The 19666-nt window shown below is 36.9% G+C and overlaps 3 protein-coding genes across 3 annotated transcripts; all 3 read left to right on the plus strand.

Annotated features, from left to right (window-relative positions):
- The first annotated feature begins 1130 nt into the window (after positions 1-1130).
- LOC117319446 (cyclin-dependent kinase 11B-like) lies at positions 1131-4771 on the plus strand. Its single transcript, XM_033874248.1, has 6 exons — positions 1131-1135; positions 1466-1620; positions 2600-2771; positions 3393-3515; positions 3869-4009; positions 4570-4771. Exons 1-5 carry the CDS (start codon positions 1131-1133, stop codon positions 3882-3884), a joined length of 471 nt encoding a protein of 156 aa, XP_033730139.1. The 3' UTR covers positions 3885-4009; positions 4570-4771.
- Positions 3991-9998, plus strand: LOC117319444 (cyclin-dependent kinase 11A-like). The gene is made up of 7 exons (XM_033874246.1): positions 3991-4009; positions 4570-4773; positions 5231-5326; positions 6072-6344; positions 8702-8873; positions 9495-9617; positions 9983-9998. The coding sequence occupies exons 1-7, from the start codon at positions 3991-3993 to the stop codon at positions 9996-9998; spliced, it is 903 nt and encodes a 300-aa protein (XP_033730137.1).
- On the plus strand, positions 8719-12494 carry LOC117319445 (cyclin-dependent kinase 11B-like). Its single transcript, XM_033874247.1, has 6 exons — positions 8719-8873; positions 9495-9617; positions 9983-10123; positions 10685-10888; positions 11346-11438; positions 12184-12494. The coding sequence occupies exons 3-6, from the start codon at positions 10105-10107 to the stop codon at positions 12492-12494; spliced, it is 627 nt and encodes a 208-aa protein (XP_033730138.1). The 5' UTR covers positions 8719-8873; positions 9495-9617; positions 9983-10104.
- The last annotated feature ends 7172 nt before the right edge of the window (positions 12495-19666 follow it).

The raw sequence follows: 19666 nt of genomic DNA on the forward strand, positions 1-19666 counted from the left end.
ATAGTGTTGCATTGATTTTGTACTTGTTCAATTATCAGATTGCAAAGTGGCCCAGCCAGGGCTATTTGGAGATGACCATTGGGTCTCCTTGTAGTAGTTGGTGACTAACTCACTGAATAACATACAGGAGACCTGTTGCATGCCATCCAGAACAATAAGGGTAAAGTGTCTTGTCAAAGGACAAAACCATGACAGCTCAGACCTGCCTAAAGCTAGTACACAGCTTTCCAAGAAACACAAAGTAACCCAACATGGTTAGGGAGCATTAAACCACACACCTCAGATCTTCTCCTGATGTTACTGTATGTGGTCGGTGCTGTAACCAACCAAGCTATCGCAGCCCCTTTACTGTATATAGACACATCTGATCTTAAAGAGTAGCTAGTGTCACCGGTACAAGTATGGGGCTAATTAAATATTTGTATATATGATTTACAAATATGTATGTGTCGTCGAGTTACTTGTATTGTGGAAAGTACCTGGTCTATTTATAGTAACGTCTGTATCTTGTCTGTAGTTCAGGTGGTCGTCTCGTGATTGTCCTGATTTAGTCTTGTTTATGTCTTATATGTAAATTAAGGTGTGAAAGTGTGAAAAAGCGTGCAAGAGTGAGAGAACGTTGGATAAAACTCCATAACTCGCGCGAATCATCGCAGTTGCCATTTAACCGTTGGCTGAGACGTATCCTCCGGGGTCCAGCAACTACTACCTTACGATGTATTATACGACGTGACACTATTTCACCAGACTGCTGAAGTCTTGGAAGGTATATATACTATACAGAATACGTATTTACCGTGTAATAGATATTTATTGAATATCAACATTAAGCGCGTATTCGTATACACGTAGTATTAGCCGGTATACATTGTACTTAGTCCGGCTGTTTTTATGTTTCAGGGGTTTTTATGTTTGTACGTCTGCAAATGTCTCCGGTTAGTAAATAAATAAAGAACAAGCAGGAATTTGGGAGTTTGTTATTATGTCCCGCATTTTCTTCCTGTGACACTAGTACTGAAGCCATAATGGGCCACATTCCCAATTGAAATATTTTCATATTTAAGCCAATTTCCCCAAATTTAAAGTTTACTCATGAAAAAAATCTTTCCAATTCACTGGCTATTCCCAAAATGAGGCAAACAGGCCCCATTCCAAACCAATGAGAAAAAGCCCTGCATAGTTTTTTCTGGGCACAGCATACAGCTGTACAAATATGACATTTCAAAATTGGTTCTTGAGAGAACTTTTTTCTCTTGGATGATGGGGAATTTTCCCTGTTTGTACTTAATGTACATGTAGATATAGTTGATCACACTTTTAGATTTTCATGGTCAATGATATTGTTCTGGAACTCTTTAAGAACGGCATATAAAACTTTACAATTTCCAGATAATAAAGATATATCTTGTCCAGAATATTTTTCACAACACTGAGTCTGACCAGTAGAAACATTTTGTTAATTTAGAATTGATGATGAGGATGGCCTAGACATCAAACCACCCCAGGTACAGGCCGGACGAAAGGAGCGGAAACACAAACATAAAGACGATCGTCGTCGCAACAAGGAAAGACACTCCCAGGCACAAAATAAGAGTGATAGACAGCCAAGAGAAAAAGATAGTGAGTGATTGTTTTTATTTCTGGTCGGTGTCATTTCGTTTTTCAATTCGGGATATATTTAATTTGTACCAATCCCATTTAGGGCAATGGGCTGATTTTTTCTCACATACAAGTAACTACCTCAGGAAAAATTGCATAAGTACAGTGCAATATTTAATAACGGAATGTACAGGAAGCTAACTTAATCTGACCTATTTTTGTATTTATACATTTTCAATTTTGCTTACTTTTACATTTGAGTAAGGGATACCTCTTTTACCAGTATTGCCATATTCCGCATGTATACATTTGGTTAATGACAGTGTTACATCTATGATGTCCTTGCGAGAATTTTTTTATAACATTGTAAAATTATATATATTTTACATCAATTGCGAAACAAGTTAATACCAACATATATTGATCCCTCATGTTGGCTAAGATTGAAGCATACAAGGGGTCAAACTGTTGAAACTTGAGTACCTGGAGAAAACCTGCTTGGTCAGGCTGGTGACCCCATACCTTTTCACATCCAGTCAGGGAATCGAACCATGGCTGCCTAGGTGAAAGGCAAGTGTGTTACCAATGTGTCCCTGTGCCTATCACCTAACCAACCCGTGTTACCAACGTGTCCCTGTGCCTATCACCTAATCAACCCGTGTTCAAGGTGTACCTGATCGGACATAAAAATGTATGGGGTGTCATTCACCTGCAAGGCCATGTGGATTTTCTCAGGACACTTTGTTCTCTTTCCTCCCACAACAACACGCCATCAGGGCCAAGAGTGATAAGTATAAGCTGTATAAAAAATGAAGGTTTTATTTTTTTTTTTTGTTCCAAGAAGAAATTCTTTGGTGGCAGTTTCTCCTTTCAAATGATCATGAACTGACCAATGAAAATATCAAGCTTCGAGGAAATCAACATCTGGATTTTCTGTTAAGTCATTGTTTTAATATATTGTACTACCAAAGAACATGAAAACAATATATGGTTGTTACAGGATCCTCACGTAGTGGCCATGGTTACAGTCGTGAGCCACAGAGATCCAGAAAACAGGATATGAGGGAGCGAGAGGTCAGAGATACAAGGGATAGTTATCGCGAATCTAAAGAGAAGGAACGAGAGCGTCGAGTCAAGGAGGAAGAGAAGAGGCAAAAATCTCGTATAGAGAGGTGAGTGTTTTCAGTTTCAACCTTTTTCTGTCTGGAATCAATTTCATGCGCAGGGCATCCAGTAGACCAATGAGAGTATGTTTTTGACTCTCAAAATTTAAGTGTGACTCCTGGGTTTGAAGGGACATGTCTATTTGACATATGTTTTGACCCTTCAGATTTCTCAGAAATAGTGATTTGAGTTCTGAAATTGCTAAAAGTCAAGGGTCAACTGGAAGCCCTGATGTATAGGGGGATTACTATGTATAGTTCCTTTTAATGCACTCTACTGGTTTAAATGTTCTTAATGCAGTCGAAAAAGGGAGAGTCTGATTGGTCAATAATTCATGACCTTTGTTCATTTTTGAATATAAAAGGTCATAGGGGCCGCGGTGGCCGAGTAATCCATTTGAATTAGTGACATGGTTCAGAGTAGTATGTTTTTAAAACTCTTTTGAAATCTGAAAAATTATACAGTTTTTGAATTCTTGGGCCATATATTGCACCATCCAATCAAGATTTTTTTACATTTCTTTTGACCTTAATGGTGGGCTATATTGCTATAAAAACCTCTATCCTGGTGAGTTATACAGGCCATCTGCACCACTTGTATCATTGCAGTATTTGTATTTAATCTTTCAGAGAAAGGTTGGAAAGATTGGAGAGAGAAAAGGAAAGAGACAGAATAAGAGAAACAAGGGAGCGTAAAGAATTAGAAAGACGAAAACAAAGAGGAGGAGGAACGAGAAAAAGCAAGAGCAGAGGGTACATATTTAATATCTGAGGAAATTTTCTTTGAAATCTTGAATATTATACCTGTACATTTGAAAACTTATTATATCTGAAGTCCTTGATACATGTTCTGTATATTTACACAAGTAAAATTTTTCACATTTTTGACAAGATATGTCACATTTCATACATATGCTCTGTACATTTACGAAAATATTATAAACATTCTTTACATTAGATTTTCACACACTTTCATGCTCAAAAATATAAGTGATTATGAATAAACAAAAACAAAAAACAGTATTCATGTATGAAAACAAGACACTTCAGAAGGCAAATGGTCATTTCTCAGTGTAATGAAGTGGTTTTGAAATGTTTTTTTGTAGCTCTATACAGACGTGAAAGGGAGAAGGGTAAAAAAGCATTAAAACAGTCAAGGGTACGGAGTCGAAGTCGAGAACGCCAATTTACCAGTGATCCACACAGAGATAAAAAATCTCGTCATCGTATGAAGTCACCAGAGCCAGGTAGATTTGAATTCTGACATTTACTGATTTAGACTTGAATTAATGATTTTAATGAAATAAAAGGTACTATTGAATTGTAAGTACATGTAGTACACAAACGAGTAATGCATTACCTGTCAAACTCAAACCTCATGCAGATCTTCCTTACCACAAGTGCTTGCTTGAGATTGTTTCTCAGGTCCGAAAGTCAAAGGTCAAGGTTATGAAAAATAGAAATTTGCTTCCGTGTGATAACTCAAGTTCTCTTTGACCAATCAAATTCAAACTTCATGTAGTTTTCTCGTACCACAAGTGTACACATGATAATTTTTTTACTGGTCCAAATGTCAAGAGTACTTCTTACTATAAATATAAAATCTGTTTCCATGCAATAATTCTTGTAATCACCCAATTTTCTGAGCAGGTGACTCCTCCACTTACGTGTAATGCTTGTTTTCTGTCTATTGTGCTACATCCATGAAATTAACAATATTTCTTTGAAAATTGACTTTGAATAAATGCATGATTTTGTACTATAAAGTTCCCAGTTAAGATGTGAAAGTACTGTGATTTATATTTAGAGCGGTCAAGGCCCCGTGGTCCACACACACCTGAGGAGGAATATCCACATGAGGTGGAGGATATGGATGAGGAGGAGGATGAAGAGGAGGAAGAGGACCATGTCACATCCTCCCACGAGGGGCTTGCTGAAGGCAGTGACGCCCACAGTGGCGACTCGGACGTATCTGTCGAGGAGGAGGACAGCGAATCTGATTCTGATTCAGGTAGATGTTTGAATGTTTTTAGCTATGATAAGTAATTGTGGAATTGAATAATTATCTAGTTCATAGTCAGTTGATTGTGTTACACAATTTTTTCTGGAAATTATAAATGATGAATGTTGAATATGTAAGTTTATCACTTGATTCATGAAACTCTGATCTCTCCTTTACATCAAAACCGGAGTGTGCATACACTTTAAATAGGCAGGTAGGCAAAGACTGATGAGTGTTGTATAGTTTTGTTAAATTTTGTCAAGTTGGTTTTACCAGAAATTGTTTTATTAGGATTTTAAAATTGTTGTTAACTGTGGTTAGCCTAATTGTTTTTTGAACAACTGGGCCCAGATCATTTTCAGTATTTTTGTTTTTTATCGTAATTTTATTTTAATGAAAATAAAAAATTCTTATGTAACTCGAAAAACCCTCTGATTTGACTGGGTATCAATGAATTTTCCTTCAGGAAGTGGCAGTAGTAACTCCAACATTGGTAGCGAGGACAGCCACCAAAAACACAGTGACATGGAAGACGACTCCCATCATCAGGATCCCATGAAAGGTGGGTGAGTTATGTCCTTGACTTATATAACTGGGGCTTGTTCATTTATGCAGACAAACCGATTCTTCTGTTTTTAAATGTAATATGTCTGGTATATATCTTGACAGACTTCAGGTATTATGTAATATTTCAGGAATACATCTCGACGGACCTTCAGGTATTATGTAATAGGTATATTATGTAATATTTCAGAAATACGTCTCGACGGACCTTCAGGTATTATGTAATAGGTATATTATGTAATATTTCAGAAATACATCTTGACGGACCTGCAGGTATTATGTAATAGGTATATTATGTAATATTTCAGAAATACATCTTGACGGACCTGCAGGTATTATGTAATAGGTATATTATGTAATATTTCAGAAATACATCTTGACGGACCTGCAGGTATTAATGTAGGCCTTGAAAGTCTTTGTCTGGAAAAAACAAAAATTCACAAAGTCCATGCTTATTTCATAAACAAACTTCTCTAAACCAATTGTTTGGGCCACGATAAACGAAAAACTGTCCTGTTGATATTGCAAGAACTGTTAATGATCACCCCGGGGTGCTTTCGCATAAAAGGTTCAAACAGTCGGAACCAGATTAGTGAAAGTGGATGAAAACTCTTAAAAGAGAACAAAAATTACTCTATTGTGAGGCTGGTGAGAAGATTAACCACTGACTTGATGGACAGGTCAAGGCATTTAGATTGTGACATATTGATAATCTCTGTTTATCCCATTTGAATCTGTTGTAGATAATTTAAGGTCAATATTTGATGATGATGAGGAAGATGAAGAGTCGGACCCTGAGAGCGCTGCATCCTCCGCGCACGTGTCGGAACAGCACCAGGATGAACGAATGTACCTACAAGACACGCCCCCGCAGTCTCCCGTGGAGCTGGCACCGGACCTCCCGCCATACCTCCCCGCAATCCAGGGCTGTCGTAATGTTGAAGAGTTCCACTGTCTTAATCGCATCGAAGAAGGAACTTATGGTGTTGTGTATAGGGCAAGGGACAAAAAGACAGGTATTGAGATTGTTAACTACAATATGTCTCGATTGATTAAAAGATGTAAAAGTAGTTTGTTTGAAATACTCTATAAATTTAACTTGTTTACAAAGGTATAATTTTCTTCATGAATATGATAAAAAGTATATGGTGGATCTAGTTTTAAAGTGTAACCCTTTTATATGGAATGAATGAAATTATTTTTCTTTTTAATATTTCCTAATAGATTTATTGCAGCAATATGAAATAAAAAAAAATAAAATCATAGATGTAGCAGAGTAAACTCTTTTTTTCTTTTTTCATATGTTGGAGTTTAAATAGCAGGTTGAAGTATCACTACTGCATACCCAAGCCCTTAAAACGGCCATTAAAAACCCCATTAAAATTTCCCATCATAAAACCATCAATCATGCTATTAATTTTGTACCTTTAATTGCTATTAATTGAAAAATTTTAATACAAGTTTGATAGTCTTTAAATGTGACAGTTTTCAGTTTTAATGATCATCAAATGGTTGAAACAAATAAATTAGTTCATGGTACTTAATTAATACATTTTAATGGCTATTAACAAAACATTATAATGATCATTAATTATTTTAATAATGGCTTTTAATTTAACATTATGACTATTAAAGGTACAAAATTAATGGGTCTGAAAAAAACCCAATAAAATTTAAATGCATTTTAAGGATTTTAATGGTTTGACAAAAACATTAATAGTCATTAACTCTTATCACTAATGTCAAATTGCCCATTACAAACCCATTAAAGTTTTCACTAAGTAATTGCCATTACAATGTAATAGGGCCATCAATAATTAGTTTTCATATTTAAGCCAATTTCCCCAAATTTAAAGTTTACTCATGAAAAAAATCTTTCCAATTCACTGGCTATTCCCAAAATGAGGCAAACAGGCCCCATTCCAAACCAATGAGAAAAAGCCCAGCATAGTTTTTTTCTGGGCGCAGCCTACAGCTGTACAATGCTGACATTTCAAAATTGGTTCTTGAGAGAACTTTTTTCTCTTGGATGATGGGGAATTTTCCCTGTTTGTACTTAATGTACATGTAGATATAGTTGATCACACTTTTAGATTTTCATGGTCAATGATATTGTTCTGGAACTCTTTAAGAACGGCATATAAAACTTTACAATTTCCAGATAATAAAGATATATCTTGTCCAGAATATTTTTCACAACACTGAGTCTGACCAGTAGAAACATTTTGTTAATTTAGAATTGATGATGAGGATGGCCTAGACATCAAACCACCCCAGGTACAGGCCGGGCGAAAGGAGCGGAAACACAAACATCAAGACGATCGTCGTCGCGACAAGGAAAGACACTCTCAGGCACAAAATAAGAGTGATAGACAGCCAAGAGAAAAAGATAGTGAGTGATTGTTTTTATTTCTGGTCGGTGTCATTTCGTTTTTTCAATTCGGGATATATTTAATTTGTACCAATCCCATTTAGGGCAATGGGCTGATTTTTTTCTCACATACAAGTAACTACCTCAGGAAAAATTGCATAAGTACAGTGCAATATTTAATAACGGAATGTACAGGAAGCTAACTTAATCTGACCTATTTTTGTATTTATACATTTTCAATTTTGCTTACTTTTACATTTGAGTAAGGGATACCTCTTTTACCAGTATTGCCATATTCCGCATGTATACATTTGGTTAATGACAGTGTTACATCTATGATGTCCTTGCGAGAATTTTTTTATAACATTGTAAAATTATATATATTTTACATCAATTGCGAAACAAGTTAATACCAACATATATTGATCCCTCATGTTGGCTAAGATTGAAGCATACAAGGGGTCAAACTGTTGAAACTTGAGTACCTGGAGAAAACCTGCTTGGTCAGGCTGGTGACCCCATACCTTTTCACATCCAGTCAGGGAATCGAACCATGGCTGCCTAGGTGAAAGGCAAGTGTGTTACCAATGTGTCCCTGTGCCTATCACCTAACCAACCCGTGTTACCAACGTGTCCCTGTGCCTATCACCTAATCAACCCGTGTTCAAGGTGTACCTGATCGGACATAAAAATGTATGGGGTGTCATTCACCTGCAAGGCCATGTGGATTTTCTCAGGACACTTTGTTCTCTTTCCTCCCACAACAACACGCCATCAGGGCCAAGAGTGATAAGTATAAGCTGTATAAAAAATGAAGGTTTTATTTTTTTTTTTTGTTCCAAGAAGAAATTCTTTGGTGGCAGTTTCTCCTTTCAAATGATCATGAACTGACCAATGAAAATATCAAGCTTCGAGGAAATCAACATCTGGATTTTCTGTTAAGTCATTGTTTTAATATATTGTACTACCAAAGAACATGAAAACAATATATGGTTGTTACAGGATCCTCACGTAGTGGCCATGGTTACAGTCGTGAGCCACAGAGATCCAGAAAACAGGATATGAGGGAGCGAGAGGTCAGAGATACAAGGGATAGTTATCGCGAATCTAAAGAGAAGGAACGAGAGCGTCGAGTCAAGGAGGAAGAGAAGAGGCAAAAATCTCGTATAGAGAGGTGAGTGTTTTCAGTTTCAACCTTTTTCTGTCTGGAATCAATTTCATGCGCAGGGCATCCAGTAGACCAATGAGAGTATGTTTTTGACTCTCAAAATTTAAGTGTGACTCCTGGGTTTGAAGGGACATGTCTATTTGACATATGTTTTGACCCTTCAGATTTCTCAGAAATAGTGATTTGAGTTCTGAAATTGCTAAAAGTCAAGGGTCAACTGGAAGCCCTGATGTATAGGGGGATTACTATGTATAGTTCCTTTTAATGCACTCTACTGGTTTAAATGTTCTTAATGCAGTCGAAAAAGGGAGAGTCTGATTGGTCAATAATTCATGACCTTTGTTCATTTTTGAATATAAAAGGTCATAGGGGCCGCGGTGGCCGAGTAATCCATTTGAATTAGTGACATGGTTCAGAGTAGTATGTTTTTAAAACTCTTTTGAAATCTGAAAAATTATACAGTTTTTGAATTCTTGGGCCATATATTGCACCATCCAATCAAGATTTTTTTACATTTCTTTTGACCTTAATGGTGGGCTATATTGCTATAAAAACCTCTATCCTGGTGAGTTATACAGGCCATCTGCACCACTTGTATCATTGCAGTATTTGTATTTAATCTTTCAGAGAAAGGTTGGAAAGATTGGAGAGAGAAAAGGAAAGAGACAGAATAAGAGAAACAAGGGAGCGTAAAGAATTAGAAAGACGAAAACAAAGAGGAGGAGGAACGAGAAAAAGCAAGAGCAGAGGGTACATATTTAATATCTGAGGAAATTTTCTTTGAAATCTTGAATATTATACCTGTACATTTGAAAACTTATTATATCTGAAGTCCTTGATACATGTTCTGTATATTTACACAAGTAAAATTTTTCACATTTTTGACAAGATATGTCACATTTTATACATATGCTCTGTACATTTACGAAAATATTATAAACATTCTTTACATTAGATTTTCACACACTTTCATGCTCAAAAATATAAGTGATTATGAATAAACAAAAGCAAAAAACAAAACAGTATTCATGTATGAAAACAAAAACAAAGACACTTCAGAAGGCAAATGGTCATTTCTCAGTGTAATGAAGTAGTTTTGAAATGTTTTTTTGTAGCTCTATACAGACGTGAAAGGGAGAAGGGTAAAAAAGCATTAAAACAGTCAAGGGTACGGAGTCGAAGTCGAGAACGCCAATTTACCAGTGATCCACACAGAGATAAAAAATCTCGTCATCGTATGAAGTCCCCAGAGCCAGGTAGATTTGAATTGTGACATTTACTGATTTAGACTTGAATTAATGATTTTAATGAAATAAAAAGGTACTATTGAATTGTAAGTACATGTAGTACACAAACGAGTAATGCATTACCTGTCAAACTCAAACCTCATGCAGATCTTCCTTACCACAAGTGCTTGCTTGAGATTGTTTCTCAGGTCCGAAAGTCAAAGGTCAAGGTTATGAAAAATAGAAATTTGCTTCCGTGTGATAACTCAAGTTCTCTTTGACCAATCAAATTCAAACTTCATGTAGTTTTCTCGTACCACAAGTGTACACATGATAATTTTTTTACTGGTCCAAATGTCAAGAGTACTTCTTACTATAAATATAAAATCTGTTTCCATGCAATAATTCTTGTAATCACCCAATTTTCTGAGCAGGTGACTCCTCCACTTACGTGTAATGCTTGTTTTCTGTCTATTGTGCTACATCCATGAAATTAACAATATTTCTTTGAAAATTGACTTTGAATAAATGCATGATTTTGTACTATAAAGTTCCCAGTTAAGATGTGAAAGTACTGTGATTTATATTTAGAGCGGTCAAGGCCCCGTGGTCCACACACACCTGAGGAGGAATATCCACATGAGGTGGAGGATATGGATGAGGAGGAGGATGAAGAGGAGGAAGAGGACCATGTCACATCCTCCCACGAGGGGCTTACTGAAGGCAGTGACGCCCACAGTGGCGACTCGGACGTATCTGTCGAGGAGGAGGACAGCGAATCTGATTCTGATTCAGGTAGATGTTTGAATGTTTTTAGCTATGATAAGTAATTGTGGAATTGAATAATTATCTAGTTCATAGTCAGTTGATTGTGTTACACAATTTTTTCTGGAAATTATAAATGATGAATGTTGAATATGTAAGTTTATCACTTGATTCATGAAACTCTGATCTCTCCTTTACATCAAAACCGGAGTGTGTGTACGCTTTAAATAGGCAGGTAGGCAAAGACTGATGAGTGTTGTATAGTTTTGTTAAATTTTGTCAAGTTGGTTTTACCAGAAATTGTTTTATCAGGATTTTAAAATTGTTGTTAACTGTGGTTAGCCTAATTGTTTTTTGAACAACTGGGCCCAGATCATTTTCAGTATTTTTGTTTTTTATCGTAATTTTATTTTAATGAAAATAAAAAATTCTTATGTAACTCGAAAAACCCTCTGATTTGACTGGGTATCAATGAATTTTCCTTCAGGAAGTGGCAGTAACTCCAACATTGGTAGCGAGGACAGCCACCAAAAACACAGTGACATGGAAGACGACTCCCATCATCAGGATCCCATGAAAGGTGGGTGAGTTATGTCCCTTGACTTATATAACTGGAGCTTGTTCATTTATGCGGACAAACCGATTCTTCTGTTTTTAAATGTAATATGTCTGGTATATATCTTGACAGACTTCAGGTATTATGTAATATTTCAGGAATACATCTCGACGGACCTTCAGGTATTATGTAATAGGTATATTATGTAATATTTCAGAAATACGTCTCGACGGACCTTCAGGTATTATGTAATAGGTATATTATGTAATATTTCAGAAATACATCTTGACGGACTTGCAGGTATTATGTTATAGGTATATTATGTAATATTTCAGAAATACATCTTGACGGACCTGCAGGTATTATGTAATAGATATATTATTTAATATTTCAAAAATACATCTTGACAGACCTGCAGGTATTAATGTAGGCCTTGAAAGTCTTTGTCTGGAAAAAAACAAAAATTCACAAAGTCCATGCTTATTTCATAAACAAACTTCTCTAAACCAATTGTTTGGGCCACGATAAACGAAAACTGTCCTGTTGATATTGCAAGAACTGTTAATGATCACCCGGGGTGCTTTCGCATAAAAGGTTCAAACAGTCGGAACCAGATTAGTGAAAGTGGATGAAAACTCTTAAAAGAGAACAAAAATTACTCTATTGTGAGGCTGGTGAGAAGATTAACCACTGACTTGATGGACAGGTCAAGGCATTTAGATTGTGACATATTGATAATCTCTGTTTATCCCATTTGAATCTGTTGTAGATAATTTAAGGTCAATATTTGATGATGATGAGGAAGATGAAGAGTCGGACCCTGAGAGCGCTGCATCCTCCGCGCACGTGTCGGAACAGCACCAGGATGAACGAATGTACCTACAAGACACGCCCCCGCAGTCTCCCGTGGAGCTGGCACCGGACCTCCCGCCATACCTCTCCGCAATCCAGGGCTGTCGTAATGTTGAAGAGTTCCACTGTCTTAATCGCATCGAAGAAGGAACTTATGGTGTTGTGTATAGGGCAAGGGACAAAAAGACAGGTATTGAAATTGTTAACTACAATATTGTCTCGATTTGATTAAAAGATGTAAAAGTAGTTTGTTTGAAATACTCTATAAATTTAACTTGTTTACAAAGGTATAATTTTCTTCATGAATATGATAAAAAGTATATGGTGGATCTAGTTTTAAAGTGTAACCCTTTTATATGGAATGAATGAAATTATTTTTCTTTTTTAATATTTCATAATAGATTTATTGCAGCAATATGAAATAAAAAAAAATAAAATCATAGATGTAGCAGAGTAAACTCTTTTTTTCTTTTTTCATATGTTGGAGTTTAAATAGCAGGTTGAAGTATCACTACTGCATACCCAAGCCCTTAAAACGGCCATTAAAAACCCCATTAAAATTTCCCATCATAAAACCATCAATCATGCTATTAATTTTGTACCTTTAATTGCTATTAATTGAAAAATTTTAATACAAGTTTGATAGTCTTTAAATGTGACAGTTTTCAGTTTTAATGATCATCAAATGGTTGAAACAAATAAATTAGTTCATGGTACTTAATTAATACATTTTAATGGCTATTAACAAAACATTTATAATGATCATTAATTATTTTAATAATGGCTTTTAATTTAACATTAATGACTATTAAAGGTACAAAATTAATGGGTCTGAAAAAAACCCAATAAAATTTAAATGCATTTTAAGGATTTTAATGGTTTGACAAAAACATTAATAGTCATTAACTCTTATCACTAATGTCAAATTGCCCATTACAAACCCATTAAAGTTTTCACTAAGTAATTGCCATTACAATGTAATAGGGCCATCAATAATTAGTTTTCAATGTAATGGGCATCAAACCTTATGGTGTAATGGGCATTAAACATTTTGGTGTAATGTAATGGCCATTAGGTTTGGAGCAAAACCATTTTTGTAATGCCCATTAACGGTGTCATTACTTTCTGAAGTGTGCTCTGTAATGGCCATTACATTTCGTCAGAAAAAGGTGTAATGCCCATTAAAGGTGTACAAAACTAAAAGACCATTACAAGAAAATACACTTTAATGGCCATAATTTTTACAAATATAATGACCATTACTTTTAAAGTACAAAAACTGTTTAAAGATCAACACAATGGTAATGGCCATTACGTTTTTACAAACAAAAGTGTAATGGCCATTATATATATACAGGTATACAAAATTAATGGACCTACATGTGACCATTACATTAGACGCATTCAGAAAATTTAGAAAATGCATTTTACCACTTAATTTCATCAAAGTTCATCATGAACTGTATCACTATGCATGTTTGACAATATCGTTGTACATGTAGTCCTTCCATTAAAAATTGCATTCAAAGTGATCCATCATTTGTTTCAAATTGATAACTGCTTCAAAAATGGATATTCACAGTACACAATCATGTGGACCCAAAATCCTTTTAATATTCTTCAGATACATGTAAGAGTGATTTATGTTCATTATTGCATTAATTCTCAATGTACATATGATGTGTGTTTGTACAATTTGGTTGAATAGGCAATACAATTTAAGAAATGCCAAAGCTGTTTGAATATAATGTACACTACAGTTTTTTATGTATGTAAATTTAGGTCACATGCATGGTGATTGGTTTTAAGTTAATTCTTACCTATAAACAGGTTGACATACTTCCAGAGTTGAATATTTCATTTCCTGGTAGTCTTGTATTAATCATGAACCAGGTATTAAAGATAAATACTTCCCTTCATTTGTAAAATAACATGTTGTTCATATGTGTGAGAAAAGCCTCATGGCTGCCATGTATTGGAACTCTCCTGCTTGAAGTTATTGGGCGGGAAAAATTTGGCGGGAAAATTTGGCGGGAAATTTGAAGTTTTTTTAGCTCACCTGGACCGAAGGTCCGGTGAGCTTATGCCATGGTGCAGCGTCCGTCGTCCGGTGTCCGTCGTCCGTCGTCCGTCGTCCGTCCGTCAACATTTGCTTCAAATCGCTACTAGTCATAAAGTTCTTATTGGATTTTGACCAAATTTGGTCAGAAACATCCTTGGCAGAAGGGGATCAGATTTTGCATAAATGGTGACTCTGACCCCCAAGGGGCCTGAGGGGCGGGGTCCAATAGGGGAAATTGAGGCAATTCCTTTAAATCGCTACTAGTCATAAAGTTATGAATGGATTTGAACCCAATTTGGTTAGAAACATCCTTTGGGGAAGGGGAACAGATTTTGCATAAATGGTGACTCTGACCCCCAAGGGGCCAAAGGGGCGGGGCCTAATGGGGAAATAGAGGTAATTCCTTCAAATCGCTACTTGTCATAAAGTTATGAATGGATTTGAACCCAGTTTGGTCAGAAACATCCTTTGGGGAAGGGGAACAGATTTTGCATAAATGGTGACTCTGACCCCCAAGGGGCCAAAGGGGCGGGGCCTAATGGGGAAATAGAGGTAATTCCTTCAAATCGCTACTAGTCATAAAGTTATGAATGGATTTGAACCCAATTTGGTCAGAAACATCCTTCGGGGAAGGGGATAAGATTTTGCATAAATGGTGACTCTGACCCCAAAGGGGCCTGAGGGGCAGGGCCCAATAGGGGAAATTAAGGCAATTCCTTTAAATCGCTACTAGTCATAAAGTTATGAATGGATTTGAACCCAATTTGGTCAGAAACATCCTTCGGGGAAGGGGATCAGATTTTGCCTAAATGGTGACTCTGACCCCCAAGGGGCCTGAGGGGCAGGGCCCAATAGGGGAAATTAAGGCAATTCCTTTAAATCGCTACTAGTCATAAAGTTATGAATGGATTTGAACCCAATTTGGTCAGAAACATCCTTTGGGGAAGGGGAACAGATTTTGCATAAATGGTGACTCTGACCCCCAAGGGGCCAAAGAGGCGGGGCCTAATGGGGAAATAGAGGTAATTCCTTCAAATCGCTACTAGTCATAAAGTTATGAATGGATTTGAACCCAATTTGGTCAGAAACATCCTTTGGGGAAGGGGAACAGATTTTGCATAAATGGTTACTCTGACCCCAAGGGGCCAAAGGGGCGGGGCCTAATGGGGAAATAGAGGTAATTCCTTCAAATCGCTACTAGTCATAAAGTTATGAATGGATTTGAACCCAATTTGGTCAGAAACATCCTTTGGGGAAGGGGAACAGATTTTGCATAAATGGTGACTCTGACCCCCAAGTGGCCTGAGGGGCGGGGCCCAATAGGGGAAATTAAGGCAATTCCTTTAAATCGCTACTAGTCATAAAGTTATGAATGGATTTGAGCCCAATTTGGTCAGAAACATCCTTTGGGGATGGGGAATAGATTTTGCATAAATGGTGACTCTGACCCCCCAGGGGCCAAAGGGGCGGGGCCTAATGGGGAAATAGAGGTAATTCCTTCAAATCGCTACTTGTCATTAAGTTTTGAATGGATTTGAACCCAATTTAGTCAGAAGCATTCTTGGGGGAAGGGGAACAGATTTTGCATAAATGGTGACTTTGACCCCCAAGGGGCCAAAGGGGCGGGTCCCCATATGGGAAATAGAGGTAATTCCTTTAAATCACTACTAGTCATAAAGTTATAAATGCATGTTGTAAACTCAGAGAGTCTGGACTTCATTATTTCTTTAAAGCAGTTGGGATCCCCACGCTTTAACCATAAATAGCATTGTTTGAGGTTAACAAACAAAAGGAAATTTTACTATAATGCCATTACAATGTAATAGGCCATCAATAATTTAGTTTTAAATGTAGGCATCAACCTTATGGTAATGGGCATTAAACATTTTGGTGTAATGTAAGGCCATTAGGTTTGGAGCAAAACCATTTTGTAATGCCCATTAACGGTGTCATTACTTTCTGAAGTGTCTCTGTAAATTGGCCATTACATTTCGTCAGAAAAAGGTGTAATTGCCCATTAAAGGGTACCAAAACTAAAAGACACTTACAAGAAACATACACTTTAATGGCCATAATTTTTACAAATATAATGACCATTACTTTTAAAGTACATAAAACTGTTAAAGATCAACACAATGGTAATTGGCCATTACGTTTTTACAAACAAAAGTGTAATGGCCATTATATATATACAGGTATACAAAATTAATGGACCTACATGTGACCATTACATTAGACGCATTCAGAAAATTTATGAAAATGCATTTTACCACATTAATTTCATCAAAGTTCATCATGACTGGATCACTAGCATGTTTGTACAATATCGTTGTACATGTAGTCCTTCCATTAAAAATTGCATTCAAAGTGATCCATCATTTGTTTCAAATTGATAACTGCTTCAAAAATGGATATTCACAGTACACAATCATGTGGACCCAAAATCCTTTTAATATTCTTCAGATACATGTAAGAGTGATTTATGTTCATTATTGCATTAATTCTCAATGTACATATGATGTGTGTTTGTACAATTTGGTTGAATAGGCAATACAATTTAAGAAATGCCAAAGCTGTTTGAATATAATGTACACTACAGTTTTTTATGTATGTAAATTTAGGTCACATGCATGGTGATTGGTTTTAAGTTAATTCTTACCTATAAACAGGTTGACATACTTCCAGAGTTGAATATTTCATTTCCTGGTAGTCTTGTATTAATCATGAACCAGGTATTAAAGATAAATACTTCCCTTCATTTGTAAAATAACATGTTGTTCATATGTGTGAGAAAAGCCTCATGGCTGCCATGTATTGGAACTCTCCTGCTTGAAGTTATTGGGCGGGAAAAATTTGGCGGGAAAATTTGGCGGGAAATTTGAAGTTTTTTTAGCTCACCTGGACCGAAGGTCCGGTGAGCTTATGCCATGGTGCAGCGTCCGTCGTCCGGTGTCCGTCGTCCGTCGTCCGTCGTCCGTCCGTCAACATTTGCTTCAAATCGCTACTAGTCATAAAGTTCTTATTGGATTTTGACCAAATTTGGTCAGAAACATCCTTGGCAGAAGGGGATCAGATTTTGCATAAATGGTGACTCTGACCCCCAAGGGGCCTGAGGGGCGGGGTCCAATAGGGGAAATTGAGGCAATTCCTTAAATCGCTACTAGTCATAAAGTTATGAATGGATTTGAACCCAATTTGGTTAGAAACATCCTTTGGGGAAGGGGAACAGATTTTGCATAAATGGTGACTCTGACCCCCAAGGGGCCAAAGGGGCGGGGCCTAATGGGGAAATAGAGGTAATTCCTTCAAATCGCTACTTGTCATAAAGTTATGAATGGATTTGAACCCAGTTTGGTCAGAAACATCCTTTGGGGAAGGGGAACAGATTTTGCATAAATGGTGACTCTGACCCCCAAGGGGCCAAAGGGGCGGGGCCTAATGGGGAAATAGAGGTAATTCCTTCAAATCGCTACTAGTCATAAAGTTATGAATGGATTTGAACCCAATTTGGTCAGAAACATCCTTCGGGGAAGGGGATCAGATTTTGCATAAATGGTGACTCTGACCCCAAAGGGGCCTGAGGGGCAGGGCCCAATAGGGGAAATTAAGGCAATTCCTTTAAATCGCTACTAGTCATAAAGTTATGAATGGATTTGAACCCAATTTGGTCAGAAACATCCTTCGGGGAAGGGGATCAGATTTTGCCTAAATGGTGACTCTGACCCCCAAGGGGCCTGAGGGGCAGGGCCCAATAGGGGAAATTAAGGCAATTCCTTTAAATCGCTACTAGTCATAAAGTTATGAATGGATTTGAACCCAATTTGGTCAGAAACATCCTTTGGGGAAGGGGAACAGATTTTGCATAAATGGTGACTCTGACCCCCAAGGGGCCAAAGGGGCGGGGCCTAATGGGGAAATAGAGGTAATTCCTTCAAATCGCTACTAGTCATAAAGTTATGAATGGATTTGAACCCAATTTGGTCAGAAACATCCTTTGGGGAAGGGGAACAGATTTTGCATAAATGGTTACTCTGACCCCAAGGGGCCAAAGGGGCGGGGCCTAATGGGGAAATAGAGGTAATTCCTTCAAATCGCTACTAGTCATAAAGTTATGAATGGATTTGAACCCAATTTGGTCAGAAACATCCTTTGGGGAAGGGGAACAGATTTTGCATAAATGGTGACTCTGACCCCCAAGTGGCCTGAGGGGCGGGGCCCAATAGGGGAAATTAAGGCAATTCCTTTAAATCGCTACTAGTCATAAAGTTATGAATGGATTTGAGCCCAATTTGGTCAGAAACATCCTTTGGGGATGGGGAATAGATTTTGCATAAATGGTGACTCTGACCCCCCAGGGGCCAAAGGGGCGGGGCCTAATGGGGAAATAGAGGTAATTCCTTCAATCGCTACTTGTCATTAAGTTATGAATGGATTTGAACCCAATTTAGTCAGAAGCATTCTTGGGGGAAGGGGAACAGATTTTGCATAAATGGTGACTTTGACCCCCAAGGGGCCAAAGGGGCGGGTCCCCATATGGGAAATAGAGGTAATTCCTTTAAATCACTACTAGTCATAAAGTTATAAATGCATGTTGTAAACTCAGAGAGTCTGGACTTCATTATTTCTTTAAAGCAGTTGGGATCCCCACGCTTTAACCATAAATAGCATTGTTTGAGGTTAACAAACAAAAGGAATTGAACATGAACATTATTTTGACATTTGGTCAAATCCAACCAGGTGAGCGATACAGGCCCCATGGGCCTCTTGTTTATTGTGAAGGGGTTTAGTAAGCCTGTACAGTTTCCTTATTCTTTAAGCCAACAACAAAATTGTAATATAGACATGGAATTCAACAATAACAATATAATGAAAAATAAGATACTGAAATAATACATTAATTTAAGGTCAACAATTCATGGTAGTATATTAAACATTGTCATATATATTACAATATGATGTGATGATATTTGTAATATTTGTAATGGCCATTACAAGAAAAAAAATGTCACTTATGAGGAATTGCACATCGGAATAACAAATGTAATGGCATTACATAAAGGTACCATTAAGTAATGGCTATTGCATTATGACCATAATTTGTTATGGTCATTAAATGGAAAATGTAATGGGCATTGCATGAAGGTACCAATAAGTAATGGCCATTGCATTGTGATCATAATTTGTTATGGCCATTAAATGGAAAATGTAATGGGCATTACAGGAAGTTACCAATAAGTAATTGCCATTACATTGTGCTCATAATTTGTTATGGTCATTAAATGGAAAATGTAATGGGCATTACATGAAGTTACCAATAAGTAATGGCCATTACATTGTG

This window comes from Pecten maximus, unplaced genomic scaffold, assembly GCF_902652985.1.
Source record: "Pecten maximus unplaced genomic scaffold, xPecMax1.1, whole genome shotgun sequence".
Taxonomy (NCBI): domain Eukaryota; kingdom Metazoa; phylum Mollusca; class Bivalvia; order Pectinida; family Pectinidae; genus Pecten; species Pecten maximus.

Bases quoted from the DNA above. Each gene is read 5' to 3' on its own strand.
- LOC117319446 (XM_033874248.1), top strand. The intron at 1,621-2,599 runs GTGAGTGATTGT...TGGTTGTTACAG, and splicing joins ACAGCCAAGAGAAAAAGATA to GATCCTCACGTAGTGGCCAT. The intron at 2,772-3,392 runs GTGAGTGTTTTC...TTAATCTTTCAG, and splicing joins CAAAAATCTCGTATAGAGAG to AGAAAGGTTGGAAAGATTGG.
- LOC117319444 (XM_033874246.1), top strand. The intron at 4,774-5,230 runs GTAGATGTTTGA...ATTTTCCTTCAG, and splicing joins CGAATCTGATTCTGATTCAG to GAAGTGGCAGTAGTAACTCC. The intron at 5,327-6,071 runs GTGGGTGAGTTA...AATCTGTTGTAG, and splicing joins TCATCAGGATCCCATGAAAG to ATAATTTAAGGTCAATATTT.
- LOC117319445 (XM_033874247.1), top strand. The intron at 10,889-11,345 runs GTAGATGTTTGA...ATTTTCCTTCAG, and splicing joins CGAATCTGATTCTGATTCAG to GAAGTGGCAGTAACTCCAAC. The intron at 11,439-12,183 runs GTGGGTGAGTTA...AATCTGTTGTAG, and splicing joins TCATCAGGATCCCATGAAAG to ATAATTTAAGGTCAATATTT.